The sequence below is a fragment of the Aricia agestis genome, chromosome 4 (genome assembly GCF_905147365.1).
Source record: "Aricia agestis chromosome 4, ilAriAges1.1, whole genome shotgun sequence".
Classification (NCBI taxonomy): Eukaryota; Metazoa; Arthropoda; class Insecta; order Lepidoptera; family Lycaenidae; genus Aricia; species Aricia agestis.
The window spans coordinates 7257162-7273932 of NC_056409.1; the positions used below are offsets into that span (position 1 = coordinate 7257162).

Consider the following 16771-nt stretch of genomic DNA (forward strand, 5'->3'; position numbering starts at 1 on the left):
CTGGATCAGCAGTGCAACAACGTAAATCAAAACTTATATGCAGTTGGTAAAGACTAAAGAGTTAATAAAATCGCACTTATAAGGGACAGGCTCGCTTGTTTACAAGTCATATCATACAAAAAAATCTGTTCAAGTTTAAATGAATGCCAACTGCCTTTCCGCGTCCATTAATTATGTGAAGTGTGACATTTTGCATAGATTCGATCGATTCGAATGCGGATATTGGAATTCGAATCGAACGCGGATATTGAGGTGTAAATTTTCGGACGGCAAACGTTATTGTATCGGAATTATCGGATATAATATTATGCTAAATTGCGCCTGTTAAGGTATTCGTTTTGATGACACATGCAGCGGTTTAGGTAACGCAGCCTCGGTATTTCCAAGAGTTTTGTTTACAAATACAAAACGAGGTGAAAGTCTGAGTCAAACTTATTAGAAGATTCGATCAGAGCAAACGCGCGCCGCGAACATTTTACGAATTTTCTTTTCTTTGAATATTTATTGAATAATAATTTTATCATTATTCTAAAACTAGCTGTTGCCCGCGACTTCGTCCGCGTGGACTTCAGTTTATAGCGCGCGATGTCAACAAAATTGGTGTCAAAAGCTTTTATAAAAAAACCCTGGTACCCCTTAAATCAATACAGCTGTGCAGTGTGCACACAATAAGTATTTCATTTTTTTATATTAAACTTTATATTTTATGCCAAATTTTAAAGCTTATTTAGCCCTCCAATTACACAACTTTACCCATAAACTATTTATCATTGATAGGTTTAAGGTTACGTCACTGCTCAGATAAAGTACTGAGTTATTTAATACCGTAACCGTACCGTACCGTAATAGATAACAATCGAAAAAAATCGAAACTTAAATGTAAGATGATACCACGTCTTATAGAAAGACTTTTGAGCAAGCGTCAGCGCGATGTAGAAGACGCACGGCGCCATCTATTATGAATTGTTGGAACTAACTTAATTTGAACAAATTTACGCATTTTCACCCCCTTACAACCCTTTTTTCCAGTAAAAAAGTAGCATATGTCCTTTCTCAGGCTTTAGACTATCTGTATACAAAATTTCATTACAATCGGTTCGGTAGTTTTGGCGTTTGGCGTGAAAGCGAGACTGACAGACAGACAGACAGACGGAGATACTTTCGCATTTATAATATTAGTATAGATTATGTGCACACTGCACAGCTGTTTTTGGGTATTTTGATTAATTAAGGGCCGCGCTACACCGGAATGGCAGCGGCGAGGCGAGCACTTTCAGCGCTGCCATTCCGGTGTAGCGCGGCCCTAAGAGGGGTACCACTTACCAGGGTTTTAAAAAGTTTTTAAATTTGACACAAATTTTGTTGACACCGCGCGCTATAAACTAAAGTCCACGCGGACGAAGTCGCAGGCAACAGCTGGTTATGAATAAAAACAATATATTATAATAAAGTAGGTATGATTAGTTCTGTTACAATAATGAAGTAAAAAATAAAACACCATCTGTTTTCATATATTAGAATTAAAATGTTGATTGCATTCGTATATTTTTTGGATGAAATATAGGCCAACACGGTACACTCGAACTCCTTTATTTTAGAGCGCCTTCTGTTGTCAACTTGTCACATATTATATTAGAAATGCAGTAGGAGTTCTATAAGATAAGATAGATTGATTATTATTATACCAAGTGATTATATTATTAAACATAATATTCTAACGTATTAAAAACTATAAACAAAAACATACTAACTAATAAGCATGATTAGTTCTATGTTACAATGAAGTAAAAATTAAAACGCCATCTGTTGAATCGTATTAGAACTAAAATGTTCATTGCATCGATATATTTCTGGATTTTTTATAATATTATACATAAATTAATACATTTAAGATTTTTGAAATATTATTTTAATACACATCCAAGACCCAGGAACATTGAAAACTTTTTGTTCCGCCTGCGGGACTCGAACCCAGGACCCCCGGGATGAGCGCTGCCCACGCGCAATGCGAATTAATTTTCATCGATATTTTCATGGAAATAAGATATTTTCCCACATCAAAATGTAGCCTATGACCTTTCTCAGACTCTAGAATAACTGTGTACAAAATTTAATTGCAATCGGTTCAGTAGTTTTGGCGTGAAAGCGAGACAGACAGACAGACAGACAGACTTTCGCATTTATAATATTAGTATGGATGAATATTATATTAGGTAGGCAATGTATTGTACATTTAGCTGATTACTTATTAGTTTTAGAAGAATCAGGGGGAAGAAATACTCTACCATGATGTTATTATTTGTTATGATGACGTACCCTGTTTTTCTCGTAAACATAACGAACGTAAAGCCAAATGCGTAGAAAAACATATCTGGAGAACATGAATGAAATAACAAACTAATTTTAAAACGTAAGCCCGTGAGTTTCCACGTAAACTGGAGCGACTTTTCCATTGTTTTACGTCACACGTGCTCTACGTAAAGCATCCGTAGTGGAAGATCGTGTGATTTGCATACAAAACGTCGCCGAACCCGTGTACCGATTCGATCTTATTACCATTGCCATAAGGTCTAAAAGTTGAGCAAACCGATACTGATCTGTAGCGACCGCCTCTTAATATGACAGGCGCGTTCTCTTCCACGAAACCTTTAGCGTACGTTGAGAATGCACCTGTGCACATTTACCTACTTTTCATGTTGAAATGTGACTAAAATGTTTAATGAGATTGAGTCGATTGCAATGTTATCAAAGATGGACTTACAGATACGATAATAAGTCGATCGACTACAGTAGATGAAACGTCAATTTGAGAGTTATGGAAGATACGTAATTAAGGTAAGTATGTAGACAGTAGGAATGTATATTTTAGACATGGAATATACTTTTTGCTTATCTAGAATCTAGCTCGAGCTGGTAATTTGTTTAATCACATCAATAAGTTCAGCAAAACAATTGATAACATTAAAATAATAGTGAAGTTAGCCACAAGGAAAAGAGCATAATTATTATTGTCATTAATTGTCTCTATTGTAATTATTCGTATACTTATACATATTATACGTATTAATATCGAATTGGACTTAGAATGATCAGCAGGTCCAAATTGGTCACTAAAATAAAATAAAATAAAATATCTTTTTATTCAACTTTTTGAAAGTCGAACGAAGAAACTACGTTGCCTACCACCGGTTCGGGAACTACCCCGCCGAGAAGAAAATTATAATACGCTTTAGCACACAAACGTTCTTTAACTGCTTTTTTAAATTTGTTTAAAGGTAGATTTTGAACATTTTCTGAGATTTTATTGTATAGGCGTATACATTGGCCTTTAAAGGATTTGCTTATTTTTTCTAGTCTGAACATTGATATTGCTAACTTGTTCTTATATCTAGTATTTACATTATGATTATCACTTTTCTTTTTGAAAATATTTATGTTCTTTCTAACATATAAGAGATTTTCCAAAATGTATTAAGATGCGACAGTCAGAATTCTTATTTCTTTAAATTTTTCTCTTAGAGATTCCAAAGACGACATCTTATAAATAGAACGAATAGCTCGCTTCTGCAGCACAAATATTGTATTAATGTCCGCCGCGTTTCCCCACAAGAGGATGCCGTAAGACATTATGCTATGAAAGTAGCTAAAGTAAACTAATCGCGCGGTCTCTGCATTAGTGATTTCACGAATTTTTTTAACAGCATATGCTGCAGAACTAAGCTTATCTGCCAGTTTCGCAATATGTGGACTCCATTGTAACTTACAATCCAGCGTTATGCCTAGGAATACGGTGGTGTCTACTAAATTCATTTTCTCATCATTTAATAGTACATTGGTTTGTACTTGCCTAACATTTGGCAAGATAAATTTTAAACATTTTGTTTTATTAGAGTTCAAAAGTAAAATATTAGCATTAAACCAATGTACTATTTATGAGAGAGCACTATTTACCTCGTCATAATTAAATTGTCGCCTCTTCACATTAAAAATTAGTGAAGTGTCATCAGCAAAAAGTACTATCTCATGCATCTTTAACAAGATAAGGTAAATCATTTATATATGTCGTAGGATGATTTGATAAATCCGTGTTTTCGCGAAATCCCTAGAATTTTCGCGAAAATTCGATTTATCAAATCATCCTACGACATATACATGAGAAAAAGAAAAGGCCCTAAAATGGACCCTTGTGGCACACCTAGTTTTATTTTGGTTCCATTAGACCTTATGGAGTTAACTTCCACCCTCTGCGTTCTATTTGTAAGGTAAGATTTTAGAAGTTTAAGTGCCGTGCCCCTTACACCATAATGGTGTAGCTTTCTTATTAGAGTATCATACTCCACACAGTCAAATGCTTTAGAGAGATCGCAGAAAATACCAAGTGCATCCTGCGACCCCTCCCAAGCTTCAAAAATACTACACAGAAGACTAATGCCTGCATCTGTTGTAGACCGACCTTTAGTAAAACCAAATTGATTATTATGTAATAAATTATTTGAGTTAAAATGAGCAAGTAATTGATTTAGAATTATTTTTTCAAAGATTTTACTTAAAGTCGGCAATATGGATATTGGTCTATAGTTGGCTGGGTCTGATTTCTTCCCAGCTTTAAATAGAGGCATCACTTCACTAAGTCTGGGAACACACCACTTTTGATACAATTATTAAAAACTAAAGCTAGGTAAGGGGCAATGATGTCAATTACTGATTTTATAATTTTTGTGGACATACCCCAGAGATCAGTGGTACTTTTAATATTGATTGATTTGAAAGTCTTGATAATATCTCTGGAGTCAATATCTCTAAAAATAAAATTGACATCACATTCCTTGACATGTTCTCTAAGTATTTTTTCTGCAACTGTAGATGAATTTAAGTTCTTTGTAGTTGAGATTGGAATGTCTGCAAAAAACTTCTCAAAGACTGTCGCAACCTCAAGATCAGAATTGATTTTTTTATCATTAATTAAAAGTTAAAATTTAGAGTTACGACAGGTGACTTTTCCAGTCTCATCCGCAATTATTTTCCTGGTGGTTTTCACTTTATTTTTAGAGTCTCTAATTTTCTCTTTAATTTGAAGTGCCTTCGCTGCTTGACAGGCCTTTTTAAAAGTTTTCGAGTATTTCTTGACGTACAATTTAAAAGCTTAACTCCGGTTTATAGTTTTCTCGTTATACAAATCATATAATTTTTGTCTACTTACAATAATACCTGCAGTTGCCCATTTTTTGAAATTATTTCTTTTATTATTCAAACTGACCGTTTTAGAAGTAAATAAAGCGTTATATTGCTGATTTACTCTATTGAATATATTGTTAAACGCTTTATCTGGATCATTTGATACATTCAAGTTCTCAAAACTTGATAATAATTTACTTCTAAATTTCTCAATACGTTTTGTATTTATAGGTATATATTCAATTTTTTTTTGAGTGAATCATACAATTCACACACTCCGCTCCATTTCAGCAGAATGTATAGAGTGCTGTCAAATTAATATCACATTTGAGGTATTCTGAGATGTAGTTCCATTTTAAGAAATTTGAAATGAAACACTCGAGTGACCATTTTTGCAGTTCTGATCAACGCATAAATATGAGATTTAACCGATAATGTTTACGAGAATTGCCCCCCGATCGGAGTCCAAGTGAGTCACAGTTCAAGATCGCGATTGGCGAGTTTGAATGAACGGAATTAGAATGCACAAAATCCGCCGCCGGGATGCGTCGGCGCACCTCCCACACTCGCGACAATGGTCATATGAGGCCTTGGGTATGCAAATACCGACAGAGATACCGATTAATAGCACATTTACCTACTTAAAACTTACTGAACTCCTAAATGCCATTATAAAAAGTACCTACTGCTGACCCGGCAAACGTTGTTTTGCCATATAAATTATTTTTTGTACTTTACAAGTTCTACTTGGAATATCTCCTACTCGGTACTCCTACTGCACCTACTTTCTTCGTTGCGGGTCAGACAGATTTAGCTTATCCCTCCTGATTGGGCACCCCTAAGACCATATTAATTTCACAAGATTTTAGTGGTTGTTACCACGGATGATCCTGGCGAGTTGCAGATGTGAAATGCGTCATGAGAAAAAATTAATTAAAAGCAAGTAAATGAGAAAATGTGATATGAAAACTTTGAATTCAGTGCCTTTGTAAACTATCTCTAATGGCGTTAAGATATTTGAGATATCTAATAAATAACGTGAATAATTTAAGATACTAATAGAGTAATTACAACCAACAATACATATAATATTATGTTTTATCCATTTATAGTGTCTGTAAAGGCACATGCTAACATTTCATTACGCTTATAGTTCAGGTATGTATGTTATTTATTAATTGCGAATGTATTTATACACGAATGTATCATTCGCCAAGAATGTGCATAATATTTCCGTTCCGTAGACAATAATTCGCATCACGAGATTGAAACTGCTAAGCCAAATTATATTTCATGACAATTCTTAGGAAACGATTAATGTTCACTTCTATTTCGAGATGTAATGGAAATATCTAGAAAAGCTTACTAATTCTGTCCTAGGAGAACTATTAAATAAAGAAGAAAAGCAACAGATACTTAACTAAAAAGTAAACTCAGTTGACTGGTTATTATTGTTTAACTAGATTTTGCCCGCTTCTTTGTTCTTGTAGAAAGTTCTAATTGCGGTAACCGTAAAAATTGCCGCAATTTTTACGGTTACCGCAAGTAATAGAATTAATAAAGATATGTATTTTCCTGGGATCCAAACTATCTCCATGCCCATCCATCCATCTGTTTGTTATATATTGTAATTTATAATATTGTTAAATATGAATGATATAATATACAGTAATGTATATTCCTAAAACTAATTTCATAGAATTATTATACATGAACCGCCGAGAATATAACAATTTATCGTAATGCGTCTAGGCTGCTTCCTCTAGACTCGACGCGAGGCGACCCTGGCATTCACACGACGTATTACATACTATTACATAAGTGATACATTATTTAATTGTGCATGTAATGTGTTACGGCTATTAGATCGGTCTTTTGATATACAACAATGTGTAAGGTAATTAATGTATTACACTTCAGCCACTCTTTTTTGTTCAACGTCGTAATGAAGATGGTTATGTTGAAAAATTTTGTAGGATTCCTTGCCTTATTAAGATTCCTTGCCTTATTAACATCTAAAAGTGTGAAAGTGTGTCAAACTGTCTGTCTGTCCGACCTTTTTACGTTTAAGCCGCTGAAGCGATTTACATTAAAGGTAAGTAGACAAAACGGGTACGGTAAAAGATTTTATTAAGAGGAAACGCGGGTACAGCAAAATTTCATCGAAGAAACTATTGCCATCACGCTTCACCCTGCGCCGGCACGTGTATTATGATAGAGACGGATATAGTAAATCGAAGTAACTTAGTCCTCTGATTCCTCCTTCAAAATAGAGCATATCTAATTATTATTTCAGGAAGAGTAAGTCTATGCCTCTACGTTTTTATTTTATCTTCAAGATCTTTCAAATTTGTTGTATGGTCGGCGGGTTCGCGGGGTACGGCCTACGGGGCATTCATTTTTGCGATTTTTGAAGGGACAAATTTATATTTATTAAGTAAATTTAGAAAAAATCGAACGTAGACGCATATCTTTAACAGATCCCAATATTATATAAAAAATCATTTGTCTAAATGCATTATCCAGGGAATAAATTGGGGAATACGTTTGTATGGAAAAACAGTTCTAGCGTGGGTACGCTTATCTATCTATTGTGCTGTCTAGTCTATTGTGCGGAACCCTTACATTTTAAGAGGTTTCTTAAAATGTAAGGGTCCCGCACAATAGACTTTCGGTGATACAAAGTTGCGGACAATATCCAGCATAATAAAGTACTTATTAAAAACCATAATATCATAATTCGTCATGTTCACGGTTCACCTACAAAGCGTACACGTTCACGTCAGCAAATGCATCAATATACGGCAATGTAAATATTTACCTAATACTGGGTTATCTGTAGTGAGATAGCTATTAGCTATTAATAATTTTCCTATCAGGATAATTAATTAGACATATACGTCACGGTTTTATTAAACTGGTTCTTATCTTCGATATTCAATTAAAAAAGTGGAGTTCGCTAACGACGAAATTAGGAAATATGGTGAAATACGCCTCTCTGGCTAATGGCCTTATTTTCTAACATCGGTACCAATTTACCAGCTTGAAGCTTCAGTAAGCTACCCCATAATATGGGGTAGCTTACTGAAGCTTATTATCATGTGCCTAAAATTTTACCATCTACCATAAATAAATAAATAAAAATACCATCTACCATACCATCACCAAATTATTGATTCATAGCTAGATATGGCGTACATAAAATAAATATGTTAGAGAAGTCAATGTTATTCGTGATCTGTTGGCAGAGCTTGATCCGACTAAAATACGCCGCTGGTATAGTAATTTCTCTAATACTGCATTAATATGAGTAAGTACTGTAGTCGATGGTATTCATTATTCAATAAGGTAAGAATTAAGTGATAGGCTAGAGACCTTAGGTCTACAATTTAGATTCTCTTCGCACTAGAACGATTGAAGTGACAGCCACGTGACTTCCATAATATTGGGTTATACATTAAGAGCGTTTACGCCGTTCACGCTCAATTTGGCTTAAAACTGTACTTTTCAAACTTGAATAAGTCATCAACCACTTATCTTTATAAAAATGTTGATTACTTATTTTTATAGAAAATTTCACTGTCCTTATAGTTGGTAGAGAAAAAAATACGATTTTTAGAGTATTTGTACATTAAATCTCGATACCTTAACGGAGGTTTTCTTAAATTCCGTTTTATTATCAGTTTCGAAGCTTTTAATTTACGTAACCAGCGACAGATCTAATTAGAAAAAAATAATAAACTATTGACAAGATCTTTAAGCAAATAGTTAGTAGAAAAAAATGTTTCATTTTGTTATATTACTATAAGAAATTTCAATTCAAAGAATGAGAAATATCAAGAATTTAAAACCTTATTTTTACCTATTTAGCTTAATTATTTCAATATAATAATAGCTTCATATGATAGAAGAACACTTTAATTAAAAACATACTTTTTAAAAATCAACAAATATTTTGTCATTTTTTTTCTACAAATATTTTAAAACTACTATAAATCGCTGCGCGCAAAGCAATTCAAATTAGTCCGCCGCGAGGCTTGCTGAAGGAAGGACGTATCGCTCCGTGCTGCGCATGACCTTTGTTGACCCTTGTCGCGCATACCAGACTAGTGAACATTTATAGCGCGATCGAAAAATCTTGGTTCTTTGGTAAGAAAAATATTTTATTTTGTTGGTAAGTAATATATAATTATATTTTATGTATGTATTTTTTATGGCGGAAAATAATTTTACTATTAAAATACATTACATTACAGAACTAATGGGAAACAAAATGAAGATGTTTTTAGCAAAGAAAAGAAAACGCAAAAATGTAGAAAATTTGGAAAGTTTGGAAAAGGCAAGAGAGGCCAAAATGTTGCTATAACTATCACTGTTATCCTTACTTCAACTTATTTTTTCATTTAATTACTTACTTAGTCTTACAAATAATATGTTTTGTGTGCTTTCTGTTTGTATTTCAGGCAATATAAAAGTAAATCGACTGAAGAAACAATAACGGAAAACGATGAATGTGAAAACCAACACGCAGAAAAGGTACGTTGAATTGTATTTGAATAGCAGTATTTTTGACCGACTTCCGAAGTTTAGTACAGTTAATAGAATAATATGTGCTAGTTTCATGCCTAAATCATATCTATCTGCAAAGCTGAAAGCTATAAGAAAACCTGAAAGTTTGCCAGTTTGTGACCTCTACAGAGAAAAGAACGACCAACAACTATGGAGTTTTGGTCGCGATTACTTAAGGAGATGTCCAGTTTTGATGGTCTACCTGACCTTCGAGGAAGAGTAAAGCTGAATGTCATAGCTTATATTATTTACAGTAAGTGTAGCAATCACTTCTTCCAGTGCCGGACATTTTTAACCGACTTCCAAGGAGGATGTTATATGTTCGGGTGTGGAAATATATATTTTCTGCCAGGCACCCTTAAACCTTCTTAAAGTATTAGACTTTGAGTCATGAGGATGTCTGGCAGTGGGAAACAACTGTTAAAGATGTCCAGCACTGGAAAACGGGATTCCTCAACTAACTGCGAAGAATACAAACTATGATATTGAGCTTTACTCTTTCTCGAAGGTCAGGTAGACCTTCAGAACTGGATACCTCCTTAAGTAACCGCGAGTCGCGACCGAAACTCCATAGTTGCTGGTCATTCTTACCTCTGTGGAGGTCAGAAACAGGCAAACTTTCAGCTTTTATTAAATGACAAAAGTCTGGCTGTCGCTAGCTATTTATGAATGCTTCATGACACATCAGTCTGGTCCCGTAATTGTGTATTTCAGAAAAAAATAATTATTGATTTTTTTAATGTATTTTAAAACCTTATCATTAATTATATTGATATTTAATGCAAAAAGCTTAAAAAAATGTTAACAAAAAATGTTGTCAAAATACATCATATAAATTCAAAATAACCATATGTTCCTATTTGAATATCAAGGAGTCACCTCGATTTCTCATGGTTTCCATCACCAGACCACCACTTTTGTGAACATGGTACCTACTCGGAACAATACAATGTACAACAAAAGAAAAAATTTGAAAATCGGATCACAAACGGCGGAGTCATCGTTGAACATACATAAAAAATATATCCACAGCCGAACGTCTAACCTCCTCGTTTTTGGAAGTCGGTTAAAAATAATTGTAAAAAAATATTATGATATTTTATGATATGTATTTAATTTAAGAATAAAATATAATATACTATGTGTGTTGTTTACTTTCAACGTTTACTTTCAGTGTAAGGGCTGATTTACCAGATAGATTTTACCTGAGTAATAAATAAGTAACTTTATAATGTGTTATGTGTATATTATTTACCCCTATAAGAACTTCATGTCATAACATATCCGACGATTGAAAAATAATTCCAAACGAAAATGTGTACCTACTTTTCAATCGTCACCTTTTATTGCCAATTAAAATGTATGATACTTACTTTGAAATATAAAATCTGTCAAAGTTGCATATTATTTCTTTCTTATAGAAACTCAGGTAAAATAACTCGAACGGACTATACTATCGATAGCAAAATACTATACTATCGATAGTAAAATATACATCACTAGCACACGCACACATTGACAGATCGAAAATGGTCACGCATTTTCTGGTTATCAGGTGGTCTATACGACAGTAGAGAGACCTATTAAGTCTATGGTAGTAATAGTATGCTAAAATGTAATGGTAAATCATAATCAATAATAATAAATCGACTCGCATCGACATTGCATCCGCATTCCGCACGGATCAAAATCTTTTGATTTGACTATAATGAACCAACTCACGCACACAGTCGCACTTGCTTCTGTGTGAATAAAAGTGCACTGAATTACATGAAACTTGAAATTATGCGTACGACGTAAACGCTCTTAAGGACGCTATCACAAAAGTTATGTCAAAAATTAGCAGGTCCGTACGAATATCGACGTTAAGGACATTAAAATAACATTCAATATCAGCGCGCCTTGTACAGTGGCGGTTACGACACTCGCCGCTTTCTTGATAGGGCGAAAATGTATGAAGAAATTTGAGAGCGTTTCTTATTTTTCTTATAAATGGAAATGTTATTTATTTTTATATAAAATATTTAGCTATTCGCATAGGGGACTAAAATATAAGCAACAATTTTTTTGTATATTTATTTTCCTTAGTTCAGTGTATTTAGCTATAATGGTACCTAATCAAACCCCATTTTTTTAATCTTTTGCGATTATTGTGATGGTTAAAACGTATTTATGTGAAAATTTTGTATGCGGCTATAAATTTTTTATGGTATAGACGTGGAGATGAATATATTATTATCTTTCATTTGAAACCAAAATATCCTTACTGTGTGACTCCTAATTCTTTAAAATGGTACCTGAAAATCGCTGATATTTGTGAAAAAATGTGATAGCGTCCTTAAGTGCCAATGTTCTACTCGCGCAAGAGGACAGAAAATGGCGATAAACGATGCGGATAATCAAACCAGCTTGGCAAAATTTATGTAGTTTCACACTAACTGCCACACTCAGAGTGGAAAATTGTAATTATGTAATTCAAAATTTTGACATAATATAAGCCCCATAGTGCCTCATACATTATCTGTCAAACTCTTCATTTAAATTGATGGCCTAGGATCCTACCATAGAAGCCTAACCTACACCGAGCTGGTTAATGGATAAAAAGTATTTTATATTCAATTACAAGTGGGTGGGTGGTCAACAAATTTATTGCAAGTGGGTGCAAATTTCAGTCCAAAATAAAAAAAATAAAAAAATCAATAAAAAAATTTACTGTTCTTTCATTATGTGGTCCATTTCAAAGCCGTCTCTTTGAAATGGAGCACATAATATTGAAAACAAGTGGGCGTTTTCTGCATTCATGATTTTTAAACTGTTATCACTCCATTAGGATTCATGGACAGCTTTCCCAGCTCATATATAGCCAGATAGATTAAGACGAGGGTTACTCACAATTCCAGCACGACGCACATACACTTGCCCCACTCGTACGCGTCGTAGAGCTGTATGAGGCGCGGGTGTCGCAGCCGCCGCATCACCTCCACCTCTCTCTCGACATTCCGTCTCTCGTCCCGCCGGTTCACCGACACCAGCTTGGCGGCTAACTCCAACCCTGTGCTCTTCTCCCGACACAAGTATACCGTGCCGAACTTGCCCCTAGAAGGTTAAAAGACGTTGAGTATTCGGCGTGTTAAGGCGAGGATAAACCCCAATTAGTTATTCCGTGACTCCCGGTTTACCTAGTTCCAATATAATAACGAAGTGTTAAAAAATATGAGATATAAAGCTCAATATTTAAAATACCTTAAACCATAAACATTTTAATAAAACGTAATACTTTGGCTGTAATTAATTTACAAACTCACCTCCGATAAAAATCTATTTCATCGAAATATAATAATATCTTATACCTCATAAATATCTTTAACGGAACAATTTTGTTTCTTAATGTTTATTTCCAAAGATATTTAAAAAAAACATGAAAAATAGAGAAGATCCGCCCGAATTACTACAGTTTTATGCTAAGCTAAAATTAATCTTATTGCGATGCGTATACGCTTGGTCTTTGGTTGTGTGCAAGGTTATCGTTTTGGATTGAGATTAATCCCCGCCTTAAGGAAAGGGGTATCAGTGAAATTAGTTCATTGGCCCTATGGTCAGGACTCAGGATCAATAAAGTGGTGGCTACCGCACAATATCTAAAGATGCGGCTCGCGGGAGCCATCCCTTGGGATTTAGACGCGCGCGCCTTCGCCGACGTTTTCTGGCGTTGCGCAGAAGCCCGCGCGGGGGGCAGCAACCTCCCACCGGACGTCGTACGTCGGTGGAGGAATGACGCTAGAGAGACGGCTATTGAAATGTGGAGGGAGCGGCTAGAGAACCCGCAAGTCAGCGTAGACTTGGTGCTGGCGATCCGCCTGGTACTCAAGGAATGGCTCGACAGGAAGACAGGAGCAGTCTCGTTCCGCCTCACGCAGGTGCTGACCGGGCACGGGTGCTTCGGTCGGTACCTGTGCGAGATCGTCGGAAGGGAGGAGAATACACGCTGTCACCATTGTGACGCGGACAGGGATACGGCCGATCACACTGTGACGGCCTGTCCCTCCTGGATTGGACAACGCACGGCCCTGACCGCCGCAATCGGACCTGACATCACGCTGCCAGCATTGGTGCGAGCCTTGCTGCGCGGCGACCTGGACTGGAAAGCGGTGGAAGACCGAGAAGGCCGAGCGCATAAGAGAAAGGGAGGCGCTCGACCCCAGAAAACGGCCAAGGCGAAGACGTCGTGCCAACAATGGCGACAACAACGTCCCGCCATAACCGGGGTGCTCAGTGCGGCGGTATGGGGATGCCGTCGCCCATTGCACTGAGTCCCCGAGAGGGTCGCGATGTGCAGTGTGCTCCTGCGCATCGCGACAAAACGCAGTGGAATGGCCTAGAAGCAAGCCCCCAATTGGGGCCTCTGCTCGGCCTGAGGAGCGAGTAAAACGCTCCCATCGAGAAGAGTCTTCAGCCCACTAAGCAGACGTCTGCTGATGAAGTTGTGGTGTCGTACAGTTCCCGCGACTTCGTCAGGAAGCGGCGGCTAGGAGCACCGTAGAGTTTTAGTGGGTAGGGTCGCGGCACACACCATCTTTGCCCGCGGCGAGTCCCACATATCCGCAGTGGGAGTCCCCATCCCCTGCGGAATGCATCCCAGTATTTCTCTACGTAAAAAAAAAAAAAGGATCAATAAAGTGAATGTAGGTGATCTGTCTAATGGGTTTGACAATAATCAGACTAAATTAGGGCCGCCATCTGAGTTGAGTCTATTTCTTTGACTGCGCTGGTTGAAGACTTTTTCGAAATGGGTAGATGTTTTAACACCTAAAAATGGGCGATACATAATATAAATAGCTGTAAAGAAGAAAGACTTTCAGCTTTTATAAAATGACGAAAGTGGCAGTCGCTCAACTTCCTTTGACACATATTGGTAATAGTATATTGGTATAGTTAAGCAAAGTTTCTACTAACCGTCCAATCTCCGAGAGCATCTCGAAGAAGTCGTTGGCGTCTGTGTTTCTCTTGATGGTGACATCGCGGTAAGGGAATGGCGGTTCTATCTCTGTAAACAAAAGTAATATTTTACTGAAAAATCCTCACACTTCATTATTGGTCAATCTAACATTCTAAAATCGAAGTTTAAAAGCCTGTGTGTGGGAGACGGTAGATGAAGGTAGAATATGAAAATGATTCATTCATTCATTCATTCATTCAGTGAAAGTTGCAATTAATACCTACTACCTACTAATTTTTTATGGCTAGCGTTTTTTAGATTCGGCTCTGACATTTACAAGTAGAGTGTACAAGATGAATCGGAGATACGATAGCGTCTAGTTTTGACTATTTAAAAGTTGACAAGGAACAATGACTGTTGACCGTTTGGCAGATCTTCAAGCATGCCCAGAGTGCAATGAAACCTCCGATTGTTTGGTCTGGGCGCGGGCGCCACTCACAACGACGTGTAACATGCACTTTATTAATCTCTTTCATCTTTTATAACTTGTTTATTAATAAAAATTTCATGGACGCTACTCGTTTTCAGCGATGGAATTTTTGCTGCTATGAAAAGATAATTATCAATTATGTTACAATCTTTCCTATAGGCTATAAAGGGAGCCATTGCAAGCTAGCCTCCCAATATCCCAAATTAGCAACCTTAATATGGTTAGGGTGCAATTAAACCTACCGGCCAAAATTTTTTAGGACTTAGGTGTCATTAGGAGAGTCCATTTACGGCCGTTCCCAATATTTGATCTATCTCTGGTTTTGTCCTACTAGAGATAGGAATAGCTCACATTAGACATTAGGGACATATATTTTATGTCAATTGTGAGCTATTCCTATCTCTAGTAGGGCAAAACCAGTGATAGATTAGAAAATAAATGAATAGGGTGTTAATTTTTTTACAAATTTTTACAATAGCATATTTCATTCCACTTAAAATCGTTGCAGAACGGTAACTTCGCGGCGGTGGGTAGAGCATTTAACTGTCAGCATTTAAAATTATTGGTCTATAGTCTATACAATTAGCATTTAGCTTTGCATCTAGATTTGCGCACAACACACTTATTTTTGTTGGAATAGCGTTCGTAAGTACGTCTTTTTTTGCATGCCGGAGATCAAATAGATATTACCGCAGACGTTGAGTGGCGAGTAAAGAGTATTTATTGCACGTCGGCGTGACACAAACTACGCCAAATGTTAACAGCCGAAAGTAATTCGGGAGCCATGATGCATGCGTGTGTTGACGGTGCTAAAATAGTACCGGTTGTTCTATCGTCTAAGTGAATCATTATTATCTTTGCACTCCCTAAATAACGAGGAGATCATAATTTAAAAATGTTTCCTCTTTGTTTGCTTGATTAATTCTTATTCTGTTACTCGATGTCACTCTATATAACAGCTGTCCAGCCTACCTAGCATACGCCAACGAGATATCTTACTCTCGAGATAATTAAATTTTGACATTATGAGACGAGTAGTTACTCGTCTCATAATGTCAAAATCTCGACATTATCTCGACCAAACTCTATAAAAATGTGTTATTTCGATGATAGATCTACGCGAGAAAAAATGTTTGTCATGCTAGGGTGAAAAGAGATGAAGAGACAAACCATCAAACATCGAGAAAACATGTAGAGTGAGATATCTCGTTGGCATATGCTAGGTAGGCTGGTGGTTAGAAATCAATAAGTTATCAGTGTTTTCCCAAATATGACGAGAAACTGAGAATTCTTGTGAACGTTGACTCGGAACTCAAGTAAACGTAGAGCAAGAGGCTCTATTTGTTTCTTTATTTTTATCTCCAATTATTATTGGTCTCATATTATCTTAAGTGGCTTTCTTGCTCGTTTCTCCAGAAAATTTTCGTTAGTGTTGTAATGTTGTAAAGCATTTAACGTAGGAGTTTCCTATGAAACTGACGGATACCAAAAGCAGACGTACGCGAAGCTATAAATAGTGTGACGTCACGCGCACGTCACGAATACTCCAAATTCCAAGTCCAAAACGTTTCGGTGTAAATGGGTGTAAACTTGCTAGGATG

General features: G+C 36.3%; 1 protein-coding gene across 1 annotated transcript in view; it reads right to left on the reverse strand.

Moving 5' to 3' along the window:
- The window catches only part of LOC121725957 (myosin light chain kinase, smooth muscle-like), a 41907-nt gene that overhangs the window by 14122 nt on the left and 11014 nt on the right, over nt 1-16771 (reverse strand). Inside the window, exons 3-4 of the mRNA XM_042113159.1 lie at nt 14698-14788; nt 12637-12840 (exon numbers count right to left, since the gene is read on the reverse strand). Of these exons, the coding sequence (XP_041969093.1) occupies nt 12637-12840; nt 14698-14788 (295 nt within the window). The remainder of the gene's footprint in view (nt 1-12636; nt 12841-14697; nt 14789-16771) is intronic.